This window comes from Phycodurus eques, chromosome 18 (genome assembly GCF_024500275.1).
Source record: "Phycodurus eques isolate BA_2022a chromosome 18, UOR_Pequ_1.1, whole genome shotgun sequence".
Lineage (NCBI taxonomy): Eukaryota > Metazoa > Chordata > Actinopteri > Syngnathiformes > Syngnathidae > Phycodurus > Phycodurus eques.
This window is the reverse complement of record NC_084542.1, coordinates 18,691,963-18,714,903: the sequence shown is the minus strand read 5'-3', so window position 1 is coordinate 18,714,903 and position 22,941 is coordinate 18,691,963. Positions and strand designations below refer to the sequence as shown.

General features: G+C 48.2%; 1 protein-coding gene across 1 annotated transcript; it reads left to right on the top strand.

The window, feature by feature from the left end:
• The first annotated feature begins 16,138 nt into the window (after positions 1-16,138).
• Positions 16,139-22,270, top strand: chrna2b (cholinergic receptor, nicotinic, alpha 2b (neuronal)). Its single transcript, XM_061704879.1, is given in 7 exon segments — positions 16,139-16,463; positions 17,130-17,281; positions 17,506-17,550; positions 17,627-17,736; positions 20,050-21,043; positions 21,045-21,116; positions 21,918-22,270. Coding segments are annotated over 7 exon segments (1,569 nt in total). The 5' UTR covers positions 16,139-16,393; the 3' UTR covers positions 22,044-22,270.
• Positions 22,271-22,941: the final 671 nt, after the last annotated feature.

The window sequence follows — 22,941 nt, the reverse complement described above, 5'->3', positions numbered from 1 at the left end:
GAGAAATGCCAACGTGTGCAAGTCTGACAAGTGGAGGCACCTCACACTCCAACAAAGTATGTATATGTTGGCTATACACAGAGTATGTGTCACGGGAAGCTAGTAGAAAGTGTGTGAAAAAAGAAGACGCCGTTTGTGGAGTGAATGATGAGCGCTGTGTCGCGCAGCCACTGATGTTCCACTGGAAACATGCGCTGAGTCCCTCTTAGTTGTTGATGTGTAAATCAAGGATTATTTTGCCGTCGTTTCAAAGTTTGAGGTCTCACAAAAGCAAAAACAAATCTTCGTGGCAAAGTGTCTGTTCTGGTTGACGTGGTTCTTTTCACCGAAAGTTCATTTTCTCCCCCGTGCAATTTTCTTTGAATTGACTGACTTTTTAACTTATTTTTTTCCGGAAAAACAAAATAAAACATGACTTTTCCCATCGCAATATTAGGACTTCTGTTGATTTGATTGATTGCTATTTTCAGTAAATCAAAAAATACAAAACCCCCGCCACAGATGCTACTGATCGGAGAAGCTCACTTTCAGGCACCGAAATCCTAAAAAGATGCGCTCGTGATGAAAGATGTGGAACATATTTATTTCTTGATTGATTGATTTATTGAAGGAATCCATGTCGGCACCTGCGCAAGTCCAATTAGTGAGTGTGAGACCAAAGGCAGCTTTTGGGTGCGTGACATGACAGGAAGTGCGTGTGGTTCTTAGCGCCAATGGGGCTTTTGCGCGACTGAGACGGTGATCGTTGCGGAGACGGAGGCGAGCTCGGCCAAACGCAGCAGATATATTTCCCCCTTTCCGAACTTGAGGATGATCCTTGCGGTGCTGATTAGCGGATGATGAAAAATGGGCATAATCTGCACCATCGCACGGATGAAGCAAATGGCGTGGAACGTCTGCAATGTGTGTTAGGAGCAGCATGACGTAAGACTCGAGAGTGCATTCAAGTGACTCAAATCATTACAAATTGAAAAAAAGGAAAAATCCATTCAGTCCCCACAGTCAGAATTTAATTGAACATTTATCAGTCAAGTCTAGATTTGAAAGTCTGTTTATTCTCTTTCTTCCCGCCATAATGTGTTTCATGTCCGATTTTTGGACTTTTAAACGACTTTAGGAAATTATGGAAAGTGTCTCCAGTTTTTTTAAGTGTTTAAAAAAAAAGGTTGACCGCTATTAGTCAAAAACTGTGCTACAAGATCACAACTTTAGCAATAAAGGTGAATTGTTTTGCTGATAAACATTCTCACTGAAAGGAAATTAACCGGACATTATTGGATTTTTTTTTGTATTGGATTTAAAAAAAAACAATATCAAGCACAGCCCAGAGAAATGAAATTGAGAAATAATTTGATTTCATCGTTATTCTTCATTTGGTAGCGTGTCTCCTTGCCGCACTGTTTCGAGTACGTGTGTGTGGCTGTTGCTTTTTTTTTTTAATTGTCCAATCATACGTGTTGCCATGTCAATCTATGTCATCTGCCCAGGGCCTTCAGAATGGCGAAGCTGGCCCATGTCATTTATTAGCAACGGCGCTGTTTCTTTCATCGATCAGATTTGGCCTTCCGTGATGTCGGCAATTCTCCGTCGTCTGATTCGTCGGTCGCAGCAGAAGTTGTTTCGGCCGACTTCGACGAGGAAAACACGTCTGTAGCCATGTGCGCACGTTAATACATTTAATCAGCAGCATCTCTAGTGAGTATTGAATTTGATCTTTTTTAGTTACTAGCGTGCTCTTCTATTGTTATTATTTTTATTTTATTTAGTATTGCTGGTTTCTATAATTGCGACGGAAAATTTGGTCTAATTCCCAATTGCGCTCTCTCGAATTGGACTTTGAAGCTTGTGTTTAAGTGAACATTTTTCAGTGAGACTCCCAACATTTGGTCAAGTTAGATGCATTTTTTTTGCTCTTGTATGTGGATTGTTTTGAAAGGGAAACGCGGCCGACCAGATGGCGCTCGGCGCTCTTTCTCGGCCGCTTTCAAGCGGACATCTGCCTCATCGTAAACTCGTCTGCGGCAGCCCGGAGGAGCCGACGCCGTTCAGCCAAATCGAAAGATTGCGCGTCTGCGGTCGTCCTCGAAGGTCGGCGGCGAGCTCGCTCAAAGGGAAATGTCCTCCGTCGGCCGGGAGCTCAGGACTGCCGGCAAATGGATTTGCTATAGTGTTGAAACACGAAACTACGGCACAATGACGGCGATTTCAAATGCACGTTTTTTTGCCTTTTGCGCATAAATGTCAAACTTAAACCAGGTCACAGACTCATTTTGACCTGTTATGCATCAAACAGAAGAAAAAATGGATTTTGATGGAAAGGGGACCTTTAAGAATGTTTTTCCTTGTAATAGTTATTTTTAAAAATGGTAAGGTGAGCATGTTTTTCTTTTGACTGTGGCCCGAGTATTTATTCACACTAGCTAGCTTCAACAAACCCATTCAAGTCATGTCGAACAAAGAGTATTTTAACTCCCCCCACGTGCATTTGTTGTAAAACAGTTAAGGATATTAAAACGTTACCTTAAAGTTCTACATTCAGTTTGGATCGGATGTCTGTTTTGGGCTCCACGATGAACGGCGAGCGCGGCGGCACACTCAGTCTCGACAGGCGGCGGCGAGTCGCCATCGCTGTCAGCCGGACGGCCGTGAAACGCCTCAGGGCTCCCGTGACGGATGGTAATTGATAATCGGATCCCGAGAGGAAAGGTGGTCTTTCGATCAAGTTCCGCTGCTATTATTATCCCGGCGGCTTTGCTCATCAACACGGTGTGACCGATGAGCAGCGAGGCGTCGTTTCTGTTTTGGCTTGCTCCTCGACATCTGGAGAAGACGCTGAAGCGTCGTCGCGCGTTCGCAAACATTGCGTTAATATTGTGATCCCACGTTGGCGTTTTCCCGCACAATTGTTAGCGCAATGATTTATTTCTTTATTTGTGTGTGTTGTTTGTGATGGGCATTTTACATTCCAGAAAAATCTGCGATAAAGAGAGACCGCATTCCAAAAAAACTTTAAACGCATTTGAGATATATTGCAACACACTTCAACTTATGAAGGAGAATTCAACATTGTATATTTAAACAACAAAATGTTCAAGTCAAGTTTTAACGAGAGTGTGACTCGACAAGTCAAGTGACGTGACTCAAGTCCGCCACCTCTGGTATAACGCTTCGAACAACCGCTACTTAACACACACGCAGAGGAGCAACACATACAAACATAGCATACAACAATATTCTCTCCGCTCTGTGAGAGCAACGATGCGATGAAATGGATTCACCGTACGGCCGCTTTTTGCGTTGACCGTAAAATGTAATTCCTCTCTTCTAGCGAATGAATCCGTCGCATAAACGGGAGGAAGCAAAATAAATAAATACTGTGGAAAAGGTAACAGTCGGATGTCACTATTGACCTTCATCACGTTGCACGGAGATCAATATATAGATTAGCGATGAGCGACACGTGGCGAGGTCAGCCTGGTTTCACATGTGCGGCATGCGGTGCCGAAAACGAGGCTTCGGGGATGTCGTCAGTATACTTCAGGACTACAAACAACAACTGCTGTGGGATTGGTCAAGTGCGGCGCGACATGACGACGGCCGCTTCAAATTGATTGCCGCATCAAGAGTTTGAATCGACGGCTTGGAATCTTCAGGCGTCGATACATCGCTACCTCGGTATTTGCAATTCGGTCCGTTGTGAGTGACCGACATATCGAGTTCGTGTGCTGCCGCGACGGGCCGCAGAACGCACGGCGATGTTGAAATACAGCAGGTAAGCCGAGTAAATGTTACCAGGCCCGTTCCGACGACATGCAGCGCAAATGCGAGGCGATCGGGGGCCCGAACGGAATGCGCGGCCATATCGCCAATGAAGTCATTTTGTGAAAAGTGCAAGGAGTGAGCTTCCCAGGCCGGTGAAGTTAGCGTGTTCAAATGTATGTGGGCTGCTTCCACGTTGACATTTTTCCGCAACGACAATTGAGAGGCTGGCTTTATGGCTTCATTTTTGTCGTCGTGGTCGTTGTTGTTTTATCCTCGGAAAAATATTGTCGTACCCTTCAAGTAACCTACAATTAATGAATTCATGAATAATGATTGATTTATATACAGGGCGGCACGGTGGGCGACCGGTGAGCACATCTGCCTCACAGTTCTGAGGACCCGGGTTCGATCCCCGGCCCCGCCTCTGTGGAGTTTGCACGTTCTCCCCGTGCCTGCGTGGCTTTCCTCCCACATCCCAAAAGCATGCGTGCGAGGTTGATTGAAGACTCTTAAATTACCCGTAGGCGTGAATGTGAGTGCCAATGTTTGTTTGTTTCTATGTGCCCTGCGATTGGCTGGCGACCGGTTCAGGGCGTAGCCCGCCTCTTGCCCGAAGAGAGCTGGGATAGGCGCCGGCACGCCCGCGACCCGCGTGATGATAAAGCGCTACAGAAAATGGATGGATGGATATAAGGACATTAAATGTTGAATTGAAAAGTTGAAGGAATTGAAATGAAGAATACTTGTTATGCACTGACAGAGGATTCCCATTCGGAGCGGCTCAGGAGGGAAGTTTTCCAAAAAACAAACAAAAAAAACAACAACACAGGAAACAAACGGCAAATGAATAACGCCTATCGACGCGGCGTCCCGACGAGCGAAGACCTTCCCGATTTTCCCGTTTTTGGAGGCTAATCGTCGAGCTTTCGATACGACTCGCGCCTGACAACAATTGAGCTTTAGGCAGTAAGGAACACTCGGCTTAGACATTAGCCATTTGTTTTACTCCCCGGCCGTTATATGTCATTTGATGAACTTATTTACTTTTCAACCACTGTGCTAAATAAATACAAATGAACATAAGCGAAGTGCTAAAAATCAGAAGCTAAAGGAGCTAAAAGGTAATAAAGGTACAGTCTTTCCCTTGCAATATCACCATCGTTTATTTTGAGTGAGTGATGATTTACTCCTGCGTTCCACAACTCTCCGTTTCCTGGACGAGTGCCGGTGAATTATAATAATAACGATCATAATAATTGATGTGACGTGCAACGAGATGAGCTTTCACACGGCGACACGTGATGAGCGGCTGCTGTCGGCCACTCGAGGTGGCTCATTCGTCTTCTCCGTTTCGCCGTCGCATTTCTTGCGCCGTCCGGTCGGACAGAAAAAAAAGGACATTTTCAGTTATTAAATCTTTGTGAGCAGAAAGTCCTCAATGTAACATTCTAATCAAACAGGTTTAGAGGTGCAACGATTAATCGACAACAAATAGGTGATCAAATTAATCGATAACTAGCCCGGTATTTTTAAAACTCCATTCAGCCTTTAGAGACCTTATTTAACTTAAACTTGTCCAAAGTGACTTTATGACTTTGGGAACAAAATCACATTTTATCATCCCGGTTGTCTACGCTTGCCATGTCAAAACTGCGTGTGACCTCATAAAAAGCTACGTGCGCTAGGGGTTAAGAAAATGTGCGATGACATCATTGCTATTTTTTCAGCACGGTACAGCAAACAAGGCGACCCGGATTTCATACGTTCGTGCGTTTCCGAGAGTACGAAAATTTGATGGCGGCGTTATTGTCTTGAAAGATTCATAACAGCGCTACCTCGCGACTGGCGGCGAAGAACGAGGGCAGCGGCGCGAAGTGAAACTCCATCTTTATCGCTATCATGGAACTATTGCCTCGATACTTTTGTCTGTCTTAGTTATGTTGTAAACTCGGTGTAAATAACTGCGTTGCTCTGATGTGATCAAGTTTTTGGGAGTTCGAAAAAGAAGCCGTCTCTAAGAAATTAGAAAGGAGAAAAGGACGTATCATCCGCTTCCAAAATTGTCCAGACATCTCTCCCCCAAAGACGGTCTCGTTCCATGCGAGGGTGGCCCCGAACGAGCCGCTTTGCCACCGGACGGGCGAACGACCGTTTGTTACGCGCGACGGCCACACCTCGCGACGACAACAACCACACCCCGATTGGGAGCATCCCCAGGACTCACGCACGCGCACCGGGGGCTCCGCACGTAAACTCAAGAACTGAAGAATTGAGACTTTGAATTCAAGGTGCAAATGAAGGAAAGTCCCGCCGCCTCGTTCCACCTTTGTCCAATTTACGACTTCTGCTCCGGTCAAGCCGATCGATTGCCGTCCGTCCGACTGCACGCGCGGATGGCGGCGTAACGTTTGTGATCGTCGGCGCATTTGATCGTTCCGTAAGTCAGGCGTCGTCCCGAGGACGTGACGCCGCATCGCCGCGGTGATCGACGACGGCCGGCGGCCGCTTTGCTGGAGATTCGTGTCCGGCCGAACGAGTATACGCATCGAACGGGAAGACAATTCCCATCGACGTTGTCTAGATGAGGGAATGGACTTGAACCTTGAAGAGAAGCGCTTCAATCGATGTCGCCTTTTATTACGAGGCAAAACTCCGGTCAGCATTTTCAAAGAAATGATGGCCGCGCAGCTCAACCTGCACATTTGAACATGTTCACGCCCAACCCGATGACAACTAGTTGGGGGCGTAGTCATCGATGAATTGATCATAAAGAATGATGTCAATTGCGCGGAATGGATTGTTGATTGATCGCGTGTTGAAGCAGCTGAGGCAAAATGGAGCGCGATGCTGCGAGACGAACTTGAAAACACTTGAAAGTTCCAAATGACATTCCGTTATTGGTCGTTGTTTATTACGTGAATTAAGGACGCCGCTATTCTACGGCATCTGTAGAAAATTATAAAGGGGGTGTCAATTAGATCCATATATCAATATTCTATTCATCCATCCTTTTTCTGGACCGCTTATGCTCACTAGGGTCGAATTCCTCTTTTTGGACAGGGAGATTCTTTAATTATGCACAGATTTTTGCTATTCGGATTAAGACTCTGTCCCTGACATTGTACACACACTGCAAATTTTGACATCTAACTGATATTTAAAAAAGTGAGAGAGCACACACACACACACAAGGATTTATGATCAGAAATATTGAACAAGTTTAGCATTCATGATTGCTTGCCCTGACTGTTTTCCGTGCAGATTGGGGAGGAAAAATCAGTTTTAACACACAGGATAATCGCCGAGGTTAATCTTTTGGCGACATCTGATTATTGGGCTTTGATCGGAAGAGGTGAAAAACGCTCCAATACCGTTATGATGGTTCATACCGGCTTGATGGTTCATTTTCCTCTCAATCGTTCTCCACGCGCTTCTGCTGTCATCCAAGCGATAGCCTCCAAATGTGTGGGCGGAAGATCGCGATTGAATTATTTCCATCAGTTGTAACCCCGAGGCGACGAGAGGGGTCACTCTTTGAAATACGCGTGCGGACGAGACGTCGGCGATTGGTCGGCGGGGTGTTTACGGCAAGCGGCCGCGGGGGCTGCGGTGTGATAAAAGCTGACCTGTCGCACATGAGTTAGCGCCTTTTCCTTCTCGCTCACGTTAGCAAATTTACGATGCGGTAAATCGCAGCCGTGTAAAGCTGCTCCAATTACTGTGCGTATTACATGCTAGGGGCGGGGCACAATATCGATGTGACAATACGTCGTATTGTTATCTGTTGTGGAAAGAAAATGGAGTACATATTGTCGGCTTTGTTTTTGTTTTGACGAGCTTTAAAAATGAGGCTGAAGTTGTAACAGGAAGAAGGCAAAAGTGAGCAGACTCCCCAAACTTAATTTGGGCTGAATTAGCTGCGTGCGTACTTCATTAGAGCGCACAGACTCGGTGAGTGAGCTCATGGGAGTTTTGCATCAGGCTGGTTTCCTGTCTGACTTCACTTCGCTCTTCTTTTTGCATGCTGGATTGTAGGTTAAGTTCATTTGGGGTTTTCTGGCTGCGGCGTCCATGCTGGCGCCTGACACCATGTGACATTATATAGTGGAGCGTTGTGCAGTTTGTCTGCTGGTTATCAGGCGCTGTTGTCTTGCTCATCTGCGCATCCAACAACGCTGGCGTTCTGCTTAGCTTTTGGCTTTGACATGATATTGTCTTGGTGTGGTTGTGAAAAATGAAATTGGCAGATCTTCTCCCCCCTGCCAGTGGAGATTCCAACACAGATCCCCTGACTGCGGGGCAGACGTAACTACTACGCCACTGTGCTTCCTGTGATGTTAACAGTTCTGCCTAAATCTGACATGTCTTGCTGAAAGACACATTTCGAGGGGATCTAATACTGAACCTTGTTGAACACCACTTGTTTTCTACTGTAACACCAGCCAATTTTAACAGTCACGTAGACAGTCAGAATCTGTAGATGACTTGCGAGGCCTTGTGGAACGCTACCAGTTGGGTAATGCAACGGCAAGCATTTGTGACGTCTGCGTATTTCGAGTATCATGTCCAAATCTGGGCACCGAGTTTAAAGCCTTGTGGAACGCCACAATTATGTAGCTACAGGGGCTCCTCATGACGTAAGTCAAAGCACCCTGTAGTCAATGTCAAACATGCGGAGAAGCGACGTCGCTTCTCCGCAGATAAGCCGTCCCGCGACTGAGCTTGATTGACGTGAACCTCTTTGCGTAACTTTTCCGATTTCCTCACCCCAGATGCTGCGGGCCCCTGCCCCTGAGTTCCATCCTGTTTGCAAGAAGGGTCACTGATCAACATCTGGGCTTGAAACACCTCTCGGCTCCGCTCCGGACGTCTGGTCCGCTTCGAAAGAAAACCAAGACCTGATTGCGTCAGGCGACCAGCAGGAAACGAGTCGGCCCGAGGACACGCTGATAATCGATCGCTCCCTTTGCCGCGTACAGACCATCGAGGTCCAAATATAAATAATATACTGTAACGGAGGTGGCAAACGTATTCACAATCTGTACTTAAGTAGAAGTACGCATACTTTAAGAAAAAAAAGTACCGATTGAACTCCCTAAATAAAACAAAAATACAAACTGAACAATCTACTTACAGTAAATACAGCAACAAAATATTTGTAAGCTACTTGTTTACTTCCCACCACTCAATAATAACGAGCGTGAACGCAATGAGGCAAACATAATTAGCCGCTTTGTATGCTTCCTGGAGGATGGCATACACGACTCCTTGATTGATGTTGTCATGCGACGCGACATCTTCTCCTCGCGGCGCTTCCTGGAAATGGTTTGCCGGTCGAAGTAAACGACGGACGCACACGCTACCGTGATGGAGTATCAGCAAATTGATGGCCGCCACCATCTGAAAGGGCAAACTAGAGCAGCGGGAGATGGCGTCAATGGGACAAGCCACTCCGGGATGATTCCCACCCGGATCGTTGCGAATTGGAATGTGGCGCGAGGGCCTCAGCTGTGCCCTTATCCAAGCGGAAAGCGACGACCGAGGATCAGCCTGCGAGGTTGCCAAGTGTCAGATTGAAGCGGAGTGGAAGGTCGTGAGGGCACACCAAGAGGAATTGGACACCAATAACACCCAGAAATGCCTTTTATCCCTAGTTTACTTTGGATGGAATAAAGTGAAGCTTTTTTTTTGCTGCTGTGTGCAGCACTTCGAAACAGTCATCCATGCCTTCGTCACATCTCGGCCGGATTACCGTAATTCACTTTGGAGTCAGCCAGTCCTACCTCAAACGTCTCCAGTTGGTTCAAAATGCTGCTGCTCGCCTCTTAACTGGAACACATAAGAGGGAGCACATAGCTTCTGCAGAGCTGCCAAATGTTGCAGAACGTCCGTATTTTGTTACGGAAATCACTGAATGTTGACTCGTTACGGCCGTAACACTGAATGTTCCCGATATTGGGGGGAATAAATCTAGGGTCTGACATTACCGGCGCGTCCGCATTCAACTGCTGCTCGCTGCACGCCATTTTATCACGGCCCCCGGCTGCCGAGCCGCGGTGGCGAAAGTTCTCTTCTCGTCCGTTAAAGTCACCGATCCGTGCTGGCGAATAAGCGACGTTTCCCGGCGTGCTCCTTACACGTATCGTTTACGTTATCACGGAGGGAGTACGAGGAGCGCGGAGGCGAAGACGATGGCAAAGACATGCTAATTGCTAAGCTATCGTTACGAGCCGTCGCAAAACATCGAAAGAAGTGATTTGGTGAAGCAGTGCACTTGTCACATTGGTCTGGCTGGAAGTCGCGCTTTTGCGAAGACGAACAACTTTGAACAGCAAAATAGGCCAAATATAAAATAATACACGTCCACACAGGACGCCGCGTATGAACCGCAAATTAATTAATTAATACGTCACTGCACGCGTCATTTCAGAACGTAGGCAGGTTAAAAGTATATGATTATTATTCTTAATAAACATTTGTAATATAAGATAACCTACAATGGGGAAATTTGCATTTTTTTCAGCAGCAATTGTGGAAATATAAATATGTAAATATACAACAAATAACATGCAAGAAAAGACGTAATTCCATTTTGTCTTCTTCCGTGTACTTCTTTTTCACGAACAAGAAATAGAAAGCAGAAGTACACCAACTATCCAATTCGGTCTATCGGCAATGTTTGCAAACGCTGAGTTTGAATTTCGACGTTTGAGATCGATCTGATGAATAGACTTGCCCCTTTTTGTTGTTGTTGTTGTTGTTGTCAGGGTTGAAAACAGAATTGGCAAAGGTGAATGAATCCATAAACACAGATATTTTGGACAATGGAACGTGAAAATCTCATATTCTTCGAGTTGCGTCGACCATTACAAGCTTGATGTAATCAAAACATTGAAATGGCAAATATTGAAGCCATCATGTAGCAACAATTATGCATTTCCCTATTTTGCAAATAGGGAAATTGAGACAAATTGTTGTGGAAGTGAATTTTCGGAGCTTGGCACCTCTTGGCGTGTCCTGGCCTCGCTCCACTGGCATGCATATCTGTGTGGATGCGGTTGTTTGATTTTTTTTTGAGCGAGCTCAGTACACGGCCCGCTGGCGTTGCTGGTGCAGCACGGTAGTTTTCCGGTAAGACTGACTCTCCTATTGCAGCCCTGTATCTCAAAGTGGAAGTTTTCGCTCCCAAAATAATGTCAATAGTCACATTGACTTTCTGGCCAATTTCCTTCCGCCGAGACCGACTCGGAGCGAAGCGGGCGGCCTCGCTAATGGGATTTCCACACACGACATTACTGCAGTGGGAGCTAATGCGCTAGGAGAATATCTCCAGGAAAAAGCTGCGCCCAGCTCTGAAATTGAATTGGGCACCATGCGGCGGCGGGCAGGCGGGCGGGGAAGCGACAGAGCCGCCGTGCTTACTGTAAATATGCCGCCCGGCGCACGTCCAGGAGCACGCCGGGTCTGGAATGTTTCTTGTTTTTGCTTTGCAGCTAACGTGGCGCTGTCTGTCCTCATAAAACGGAATTAGACCGTTCCCCCGCTGTATCGCTGTCCATCGTAGGCGCCCCGTTAGATTGCGCTGTTTTTTTTAGATGACTTTTCCATGTACTCACTATAATCGCACGTGGGAAAGGAGAGCCACAGTCGCGGAGAACGCCGGGAGAACAGCGAGCCACGGCACGCCCGGACACTCACGCAGATTCGCCGACGTCGCACGCCGCTCCGCCAGGCCCCGCCCCCTAAAGGCACACGCATGTACGCAGACACGACGACAGTACAGTCAGCATTTTCTATCCATTTCATGCTTGTTTGTGTTAAAATACGGTTAGAGTGCATCGTGATTTATTCATTGCAGCTCCTTCTGGAGTGGGTGACTCTGCCACCAGGGGGCAGTATAACACAGTCATGCAGACAAGCGAAGAGTTTCACAACTGCTGTACGTGACGCTAAATTGACACAAGGCATTGTTTTTGTTTGGAGTGCCGTAGTCAGCGTGCGTTTACCCGGTGGCCAAGGAGTTTGGATTATTCTTTTTTAAATATAATAATTTTTCTCCCCTTCCTTACCGTAAATGTCACCTCATCCGGCGGTGACGGTTACGCAACACGTCTTCCCGCTTCGTGTTGGTTGTCGCTCTCGTGTTGCGAGAGCAGCTGACGGCACGACTTCGGTCAGGGTGACACGCCGCCCCGGCGTCTATATTTAACCGGCACCTTGCGAAGGTGGCAGCGGTCGGTCAGGTGGAACGGGAGCGAGCGTTCCTCCTTCAAGGGGGCACATTCGGGAAATGGACACTTTAATGGCTTGCGTGCAAATTGTTGGCATCCTGACGTCGAGTCTGTCGGCGAGTCCTTCTTCGCTCCTTTTCACCGTAACTGAGCGGACGATCGGTTAGCGCGTCTGCCTCGCAGTTCTGAGGTCCCGGGTTTCGAATCCCGGCCCCGCCTGCGTGGAGTTTGCATGTTCTTTTGACCAAAGTCTGACACGGCCGCCCGGGAACGCTTTGAAATTGAGCCCGCCGCCGCGGCAAAGCAGCGTGTCCTTTGACAGCGGTTGTCCAAAAGTTGGCAAGCTGGCCTACTTTCTTCCGTCATTCCACCGCCAAAATGTCCCAAATGTGCAAAAGCGCTCGCAATTATTCTCGTTGAACTCAAAAGGCAACCTGGGAAGAAAACCAGACAAGCAGACCTTTGCCTTAAAGTTCTTTTTTGTCACAACGACGTTGAAATGTGTTATTTGGAAGCAGGCCGAGCAGTCTACCAACGTTGGACGTGCGCTCCATGGGAGACAAATGGCGCAATTGAGGGATAATTGGACCCCAGTGACCTCGCTGAATATGGCGGCAATTGAGCTTGCGAGGGAAGAAAAGATCTCTCAGTCCATCGGTATCTATACATCTATCGCTCTATCCACGCACGCTACGTTGTTGATCCGTCGCCGTCTGTCTGTTTCGAAGGCCCCGCGTCTTCACTTGCATCGATTCAAAACTGCCAACACGGCAAAAGTGTTCGGATTGGCTAACCCCATTGAATTTCTGGCATACGGTTTTTCCGCAACAATGCAACCTGACTGAACTCACGCTCAGGCGGCGATTTTTGGGGGGGCAACTGACGCGGTGCCCCACCTGATCCGCAAGATGGCGCTGTGGTGAAGAAAGCCTCTCAATTTCTCCTCCAGTTGTGTTTGCCTGTGTGACTTCCTGCTCCTGCCATGTCTCCTTGTCCCTTGTCTTCTCTTTCTGGCAGCGGAACATTCCCCCATTCAAACAATCAGCACCGTTTGTATTGATTTCATCTTCCCCGTAACCAAACGGCTCCCTGAGACGTTTCCGTGCGTGCGTGCGGGGAGCTCAGCTGCAGCCGCGCAAGCGTGGCAAAAGCTGTAAGAATCCATTATTTTGAAAGCCGGCGTGGCGGTTGCGGGCACGGGGCCTTTGATTTCTGCCGCCCCCCCGTGAGTGAAGATGGCGGCCGCCTCGTCTCTTCTCTCCTAACTGCAGCTTGATTTGCTCGGCATTTGGACTGCGCCCGTTATTTGTTTCCCGGGGTGGAACAGCGGTCACCGGCCTCACGGGGTCGTTTTTGCCACGTCGGAGGCGTCATTGCCACCGTTGCCCGAATTGCTTGTGGTCATATTAGCCATTCCGGTGATAGAAATGTGTCGGAGCATCAGCCGAGGGGAAGCTCCGTTTGAACCGGAGTGTCGCTTCCAAGACTTGCAGCGCGTTCCGCCCGCCCGCCCGCGTGCGTGCGTGTATCGGTGGCAGGTGGCGCGTTTGGTTCCCGGGACTTCCCCGACTTCTTCCGTCTCTTAATAGCAACATTATCATGTCGCTGTTAAAGAAACCATCCACTCTAAAGAAAAATAGCATGCAACTGAGCCGCTCAATAAAATCAAATCAATATTCATCTAAAAGCGCAGCAAAGAATGGAAACATAAAATAAAGGACATGCTCGCAAAAAAATGCTGAATTAGTAAATGCATTCGTGGGACTGAACTCAGTGGAATCCTTTGTCCGCAATTATATTCAGGTGTGTAAATGATCTTTGTGAAGTTTTCATGTCCTATAGGTATAAATAGGTATTGTATATTTAAACACCCAAAATGTTCACCCAAACCATATCATTTGGTCTAATGCTAACATGTAGTGTGAAACGCCATAGACGGACGAAGGGAAATTAGCATCGATGTTCCGGTAATTATAAGCATTCAAACAACTGCTACTTTATGACACGTACAAACAGGAAGGTTGCGGCCGTGTGCAGTCCAACGCCGAAGGGTACCTACCGCTCCTTATTAAACAAGAATTATTACACATTTGTTTGACCAAGAATTTGCTCATCAAATAAAGATCAACAATAAACACGGTTGGCGCCAAAGTGAGGGACGCGCGCTCACTGACGTCGTCTTCGTGACAGGTCACCGCGCGGCGCCGGCGGACGGGCTTTCGGGTGGCCTTGGTTTCCATGGCGACCCCAACAATCCGCCGAGGCGGGGACGGCGATCACGGTTCGGGCTTTGACATTAATTCCTCCGTGACGGCGACAACGGAGCCCGCCTCGGTCTCGCCGTCGCTCGCCCCGGAAGAGACCCGCTCGGTCCGCTTCGGCGCCCGACCGGTTTCCGCCCGCCTTCTGAAGGCTCGGCGGGAGGAGGCGGCCTACCTGCGGGCCCTCCGGCGCGGTACGTCGCGGCCGAGCCGGGGGACCGGAGCTACGAGGAGGCGATCGCCGCCGACCTCGCCGGCGTCCCGGAGGAGCACCGGAGCTGCCGCCGGGTCCTGGAGAAGGCCGAGGAAGACCTGGAGAAGCGGCTTCGAGGGGGCGTCCTTCGAAACCCTCGCAGGGATGCACGAGTAAGTGCGGAAAATCTGTCTGTCAGGTGAAAGGAAATACGGCCATTGGACACAGCACGGACAAGAAGAGTGTTGTTAACAACCCCGCCAAATTCCACCCATTTAAAACATCGCCTACTGAAGCTTCGGAATCGTGAAAACTTCAAACTGTTACGACGGACTCCAGCCATGCCGTGCTCACGGCACATTTCACAGTTGTAAATGATGATGATGATGATTCAATTTCCGCCGCTTCGTCTAGCGTCCTTCTTTTACCTGCATGTAACTACATGTCAACATTGTTCCACCGGGTCATCGCCGGGAATTTTCCACGCCGCAACAACGGGGCGCTCTGAAGCGGCCGAAGCCCTGGTCCACGTGCTGCACTGCAAAAACGCAGTTCTTACTTAGGGAATTGATCTTATTTCTCGTGAAAACATCTCACTGTACTTATTTTAACACCGTTTGGACTTGTTTTCAACATTTTCAGCAAGAGTCGTTTTCGGATCTTTCTGGAAGAATCTTCACAAGTCAATTCATGTCAGTTCCACTGTCACCTTTTTTTCCACTTGAAACATTTTGTCCCTAAAATAGGTGGGAAAAAAAAATCTGCCAATGCAACTAACATGAATTGACTCGACTTAATATTACGGACCAAGACGCACAACTTGGCCTTCTTGAGGTGTTGCGTTGTTATTAGGCGTGGCGTACCTTCCCCCCCCCCCCCCCCCCCCCCCCCCTACCTTTCACTTGACTTGATTTTTGAACCCAATAAAGGATAATATGAGTTGTCTTTACAGATCCAATATGAAATTTCACTCGCCGAAACCAAAACTCATTCGCTGCTGTCGACGTTTATATTCGTCAACCGGATTCCGACCGCATATATTCAACTGTTCGGTGTGGAAGAGGGTCCCGCCCGTCTTGTCTGCGAATGCCGAGTTTGCGAAACCGCTGTCACGACCGACAGATCCCTGTAGGTGGCGGCGTTGCGGTGCTTTGGATTTGAAATCGGCGCACAAATCTCGGATCGTCGCGTTGACTTTGAGGGCAACACGTTGGAAGACGGACAAGTTTCGGCGCCTCGCGCTCCGACCGTGCGGTGCAAATGGGAGCGGTGTAAATTGGGGGGAACGTGATGAATTTCATAGTTGTAAATTATATCTGTAGAACACAAATATTTGACCAAAAAATCCCTTTTGTTTTTGTTGTTTTATAGTTTGTGGTGTTCCTATATATAGATATATACACACACACACTACCCAAAGTAGTGGTGGCGGTAATGGACTTCCATCCGTAAGTCTGTGACAGCAGCATACGTGAGGGAACAAAAACAGCAGTGAATTGACTTTATTATTATTGGCATAATCATTTATTTGAATGCATGTGCACATATCGGAGAATGTCGGCTGGTCCTTGTGTGCGCAAACGTGAGAGAGAGAGAGAGAGAGAGGAGGCGTGGCCATGAAGGCAGCGCGAGAGAGAGGAGGCGTGGCCATGAAGGCAGCAGACTTTCAAGCCGTCGCTTGCGTCAGCGGTCAAGCGCAGGCGGTTCATTCAACGGGTCCCCCAACGTCGCGTTGACGCTTGCAAATGATTTTGTCGTGAGTATTTGAAACTGTCGGACCGACATCAAGCGAGCGTGGACGACGACGAGTTGCGTTGAAAGCACTTTTGGGCACACTCGCTGAAGCCGACTGCGCGTAAAAGTTGTGTGAAATGTCTCCCAGCAACAAAGTTGAAATACTTTGTAGTCCGAGGTAGCACTTTGACTTTCCTCGTCCGGGCGTCGTCATGGACCCGAGGCGGCTGCTCGCGGCCGTCGGGACCGCTTGGCTCTGCTCGCTGCTCTTCTATCCGGCGGGTACGTGAACGCACCATCTTCTCATCTACTGCGCCGCTCTTTGCTGTTATTTCGTTACTGTCGTGGAAATCTGCTGCGTTTGCACCTCCACAGTTGACCAAAATCCTCTCTCGAATTAACGCGCTTGAATAGAGATATTTAATCGATGGGAATCTTTCTGCGGCAACGTCAAAGAAATACAAATGAACGAGGCAGTGGGCCTCGTCGTTACTACGTAGTCAGTCTTTAGTTTTTCGCCGCGACCTGGAAACACGAGACGCCGCTCGCAAGAGGACGGCCTCGCACCCGGATGTTTCCGTGGTGGCGCTCCTATAAATGTCCCTCATTTCCGGGGACTTGCACGCGGAGCGCAAGTGCGACAATGCCTTGGGCGCTCGCTTCACTTCAACTTCTTCGGATGCGCTAATAGCGTCGGCCTTGACGTTTTCTCAGATTCTCGTCCGCATTTCAGCGACTTTGATACTCGGCAAATAAAGAGGATTCCGATTCCGATTCCGATTCCGATTCCGATTGCACATTTCCGTCCGGATGCCAGGTGTGGATGATTTCCCCAGATCGCCCTTTCTCCATGTCAGCGATCATAACGTCCCGTCCCGACGCTCGTCCTAAACACGGCCCCGTGTAGCAGCGACCCGGTTCTGAATCCGATCCTTCCTTTGCCGTCAGCGGTGTGTCGCGATAAGACGCACTCTCACGCCGAGGACGAGCTCTTCGAGACGCTGTTCGCCGGCTACAACAAGTGGTCCAGACCCGTGCCCGACATCTCCGACGTGGTCATCGTCAAGTTCGGACTGGCCATCGCGCAGCTCATCGACGTGGTGAGTCTCGGCCGTTCTCCGGTCGTCCAAGTCGTACGATGGAGACGCGAGACGCGAGTACCGCCTTCCGTTTCTGTAATTGTGCCGAAGTACACCGTGGGAGTACTTTTTTTGCCACGTGTGTTCGTCGCATTTTGGGGACTCGGCTCTCGTCTTGGACGTCGTTAGGGCTACCTCGTGTTTTGGCCCGTGGCTTTAATCGCACGTCGCTTCCTGTCCGTTAGGACGAGAAGAACCAAATGATGACGACCAACGTGTGGCTCAAACAGGTGACCTTCACATCGAAAAGAAACACAATAAACGGATGCCGTATTGTTTAGTTTTTATTTTTGCTTCGATCCCCAGGAGTGGAACGACTACAAGCTTCGCTGGAGGCCGTCGGATTACGACAACGTGACGTCCATCAGAGTTCCCTCGCAACTCATTTGGGTCCCGGACATCGTCCTGTACAACAAGTGAGTATAATGAGTGACAGGCGTTTTGGTTCGTGTCTTGCAAATTCAAGTTTCTGTGCTCTTTCTCGAGCGCCGCGAGATGAAATAAGAATTGGTGTCGAGGAAGAATGTTGAAGTCGTGCATCCGGATGAAGAGTCGAAAAGTTTTGTCTGTCCGGGAGGGAGCAGCTCAATTTAGCCTGGGCTGTTAATGTGAGTTACGGAGAGAGTCTTCCGGGACATTAAAAAATAAATCAATCAATACATTTGTGTGTGGGCCATTTATTATTCAAATTAGGTTAGTTTTAAATGAGGTGAAATCAGTTTGTGATATATTTACAGTTTCAACTATTAATATAGGCAGCCGTGGCAAAAAATGCTGCTGGTATCGATAACTTGCTTGTTTTTTCCGTTTGGAATTCGCCCCCACCCCTGAAATGATTCTGATTATTGCTTGGCCGTGCATGCCGATAACTGGCACGACTGTGGCGCCATCTGGTGGACTTGCGCGACGCCAACAACTCGACCCTTTTTTGGCTGCCTTTAATGATGAAAGGGGTTGAACAATATGATTGAGCGATGGAGCGATAGAGAGATGGATGGATGGATGACATGCGAAGGTGTACCTATTGTTGTGTCCTGCGACCAATAGGATTCAATATCAGTTTTCACGATGCGCATCTCGCTTCATGAATGAATTCATTTGAAAAATAATGAATGCTATTCTGGAAGTGATTTTCATATGATTTTATGCGTAAGATATATTATCCCGCTCAGTTCACTTCATAGGAAATGATGAATATGGAAATCATCCGTCAGCCTCATAAAAGATGGATTTTGTGTTCAGAGAATGTTTTTTTTGGGGGGGGGGGGGGGGGGCGGCACGGTGGGAAGTGGTCAGCGTGTCCAGAGGTTGCGGGTTTGAATCGAAAAGGAAAAAAAATGCCTTTCATATACGTTAAAAGTGAAGAAAAAGTTCCCAATGCAAAAGGGAAATTCCCATCGTTCATTCGCTTTCGCGGGCCACCTCAACGGAGCTCGGCACCTGCGCCCGATCGCTGATTCTCAAAGTGCGATAGCGCTCGGACTGTGCGAAAGAATCACTGAATGAAATGTCCAAACTGTGCATAAAGTTACACTGGCTTCCTTTTAAAAAAAAAAAAAAAATTCAAACAATTTAAATTCAGTACAGTTTAATTGTTAGCTTTACGTCGACAGTTCAGTTGTATTTAACTTGTGTCTATCCATCCGTTTTCTGTAGCGCTTCTCCTCGCGCCCGTCCGGCCATCTTCGGGCGCGAGGCGGGGTCCGCCCTGAACCGGTCGCCAGCCAATCGCAGGGCACATACAAACAAACAACCATTGGCACTCACATTCCACCTCCGGGCAATTTAGAGTCACCAATTCATGCACGTTTTTGGGATGTGGGAGGAAAGCGGAGCGCCCGGATAAAAGCCACGCGGGCACGGGGAGAACGTGCAAACTCCACACAGGCGGGGCCGGGGATTGAACCCGGGTCCTCAGAACTGGGAGGCAGATGTGCTAACCGGTCTCCACTGTGCCGGCACATTTAACTTTTGTGTCTAATACGTTTGCATTGAATATTTCGGTTTGTTTACAAAATTATTTCGGCAACATTTTTATTAAGCTTGTATGCAATAGCGGCTTAACAAAATAATTAAGTCGTTTTTTTTGTTTCCATTTTCCTATGTTAACTCGCAGTTAATATTTGAACTATGTTACAGTGGCTTACAATTGCAGTAAAGTAGATCAAGGCTGAAGGGAATTATGAACAGTTCCAAATAGAACCCAACCTTCAGGTTTCAGCTGCATCAAAACAAAACCAAACAAAAAACCAGCTAAATCCTATTAGAACAGCAGAAGTTGAATTTGTTGTTAATCAGAGGCACTTTAAATAATGACTCCCATTTAACCCGAGGTTTTGAACACAGGCACATCTGAATTATTAGGAGGTGTGCACACTTGTGCAAAGACATCTCAATTGTTAATTGTTACTTTCCCTCTCACAAAGAAAATAAAACTGTTGAGTTGCAGATGTTATTAGTTAGTTACAATAATGGAATGAGAAGTTTTGAAAACGGTTGATCTCGGTGTCCTGATTAACCTCGAATCAAGTTCAGCTGTTCTCGCAGCTTTTGAAATGATTTATCTCGGGCCAATATTTGAGTATCATGAAACCAGGAAACGGGGGTGTGTCGACTTTTCATATCGGCTGGAACGCGGCGCCTCAAACGGTTGTTTCCCGACGGGAAGACCGGGGGTCGCGGTTTTCCCGCGGAGATGAGAATTTCCATTCCTGCGCCTTTCTCGGCAGTGCGGACGGCGAGTTCGCGGTGACCCACATGACCAAGGCGCACCTGTTCCACACGGGCGCGGTGCGCTGGGTGCCGCCGGCCATCTACAAGAGCTCGTGCAGCATCGACGTCACCTTCTTCCCCTTCGACCAGCAAAACTGCAAGATGAAGTTCGGCTCGTGGACCTACGACAAGGCCAAGATCGACCTGGAGCGCCTGGAGACCTCGGTGGACCTCAACAACTACTGGGAGAGCGGCGAGTGGGCCATCGTCAACGCCGTGGGCACCTACAACACCAAGAAGTACGACTGCTGCCACGAGATCTACCCGGACATCACCTACTTCTTCATCATCCGCCGCCTGCCGCTCTTCTACACCATCAACCTGATCGTGCCCTGCCTGCTCATCTCCTGCCTCACCGTGCTGGTCTTCTACCTGCCGTCCGACTGCGGCGAGAAGATCACGCTGTGCATCTCCGTGCTGCTCTCGCTCACCGTCTTCCTGCTGCTCATCACCGAGATCATCCCGTCCACCTCGCTGGTCATCCCGCTCATCGGCGAGTACCTGCTCTTCACCATGATCTTCGTCACGCTCTCCATCGTCATCACCGTCTTCGTGCTCAACGTGCACCACCGCTCGCCCAACACGCACAAGATGCCGCGCTGGGTGCACGCCATCTTCTTGGATCTGGTGCCCAGGTGGTTGTTCATGAGGAGGCCGGCGCCCGGCGCCAGGCGCCGCCGGTCGCTGGATGAGAGGCGGCGGCGGCGGCGGCGGCGGCGGCGGGGTCGGGCGGCGGCGGCGGCGGCGGGCGTCAGCACCTCGGCCAGCTGGGGCAAAGACGCTCCCTCGCCGTCCCTGGAAGATCTGGAGCTCGGGACGCTCACGTCCTATTTCTCCCTCCGCCCGCCGTCGCCGCCGCCGCCGCCCCCGCAGAACGTCGGGCGGCTGTCCGGAAGACGGGCCGGGAGCGCCTGCGGCCGAGTCTCCGCGTGGGACTTCCCGCTCTCGCCGGGGCGTCGCGCACGCCCTGGAAGGAGTGCGCCACATCGCCGAGCACCTGAGGGCGGAGGACGCCGACTTCAGCGTGAGTAGCGCAGAAATGTCCCTCTGCCGGATCGCGGTTTAGCATCCGCGGTGCCGCTGCAGACGGCGGTGCCTCGAGAGATCTCAAGGCCTCGTCCTCCGTTGAAATGAACGCGCATGCAATTAGACGCTTCCTGCCCCCCCCAAAAAAAAACAAAAAACAAAAAAAGCTCTATAATTTTGTGCTTTATAGAGACATACAGTAATGACATCATTAAATAGAATGTAAAGAAATTAAACCGTTTATGCCACATTTTTTGCTTCAATTCGATGGCCCTTGTGCTGCTACTTGTAGTTTGCGCACCTTGGCCACCTGGGGGCAGTATAATACAGAACGACGCATACGCACTACTGTACACGGAGACACTCAGCCCCTCGGTAAAATGCTGCACCGTTTGTGTTCATATTTTGGGTTTGTTTTTATGCAATCCAGTGCTAGTTTGTTTTTTTAATATTAAAAACATTGTAACACATTATTGGGGGTGATTTTTAGAGGTCTGGAACAGATGAATGGTATGAAAATTGATTTGATGACGAGTAAATTACAAGCTTGCTCGTGGAACAAATTAAACTAGTAAGTCAAGGTACCTGTGTATACAAGTACACATCATTTGATGATCAAAATTGACAATAATAATTCAATAGTTAAAAAAAGGAAAAGCTACAATAGAAGTCAAATCGAATCTAAAATGTGATTATGATTACATTATCTTCCTGGGGGGGGGAAAAAATCAACAATTGAATTGAATATGTAAAAAAAGAATTTCTTTTTGTTGCTAAATGGGATGTTGTTTGCGTGCAGGTGAAAGAAGACTGGAAGTACGTCGCCATGGTGATCGACCGCATCTTCCTGTGGATGTTCATCATCGTGTGCCTGCTGGGCACCGTCGGCCTCTTCCTGCCGCCTTGGCTCGCTGGCATGATTTAGAGGCCCCCGTCCACGATGGCGCCGATTTTATATTTCAAACCCTCGAATTAGCCGAACTGTGCTCATGCTAACATTAGCATTGCTAGCATTCTGCACCCGTCCGCATCAACACGACCCGCGTACAATAACGAAGGCTAGCGTGCGAGCTGCCGCGCTCGTACGCGCCTGATTTATCATCATCTCAACGGGGACCCTAAACAAACAACCTTGTGGTTACACGATATTGCAAGAGGACCAATGGAAACTTGGCTTCTTTTCTATGAAGTGTATTTATTATTTGGGTCTCAGCTACAGGTGGGTTTTGGCAAAATTACTGTACATTTTTGACCAATACTTGCAGTCATTCAATTATTCCAAGTGACTGTTCTACAAATCACTTACGTTTAAAATGCATTACTTATGCTAAAAGTGGCTTTAGAAAAAAAAAAAAAAAAAAAAAACTACTGGACTGGATCCAAATGGGGACCAGAAGAGAAAGATGTGGTCATATTGCACTTCCGATTAGGAGATTTTTTTTTTTTTTTTTTTTAAAGAATTTATTGTAAGTTATTGTAAGTTTCATTTTGAGCAACAGGAACAGGTCTGTTAATAGTACAGTTTTGTACAATATTTGAGCCTTATTCAACTTCATAAGTTAGACAGAACAAAAGATCTTTAAAACATCGATCTTCCTGTTTTCGTGCCGTCAGGTCACGTTTCCATCGATTTCATTTTCCATAGAGATGAATTGGGGAGAAAGTTGAGTTTTTTTTTTTTTTCCCGAGGGTCATTTTCTTTTCTATATCACTCCGTTTCTGGTTACGTGTTCTAAAAATATGTTCAACAGGTTTTAGGGTCGGGCAGCGACCATCCGTCGAGAATCGTTTGGTTCTCGACCGACGTTGCATTCCAGAAACGT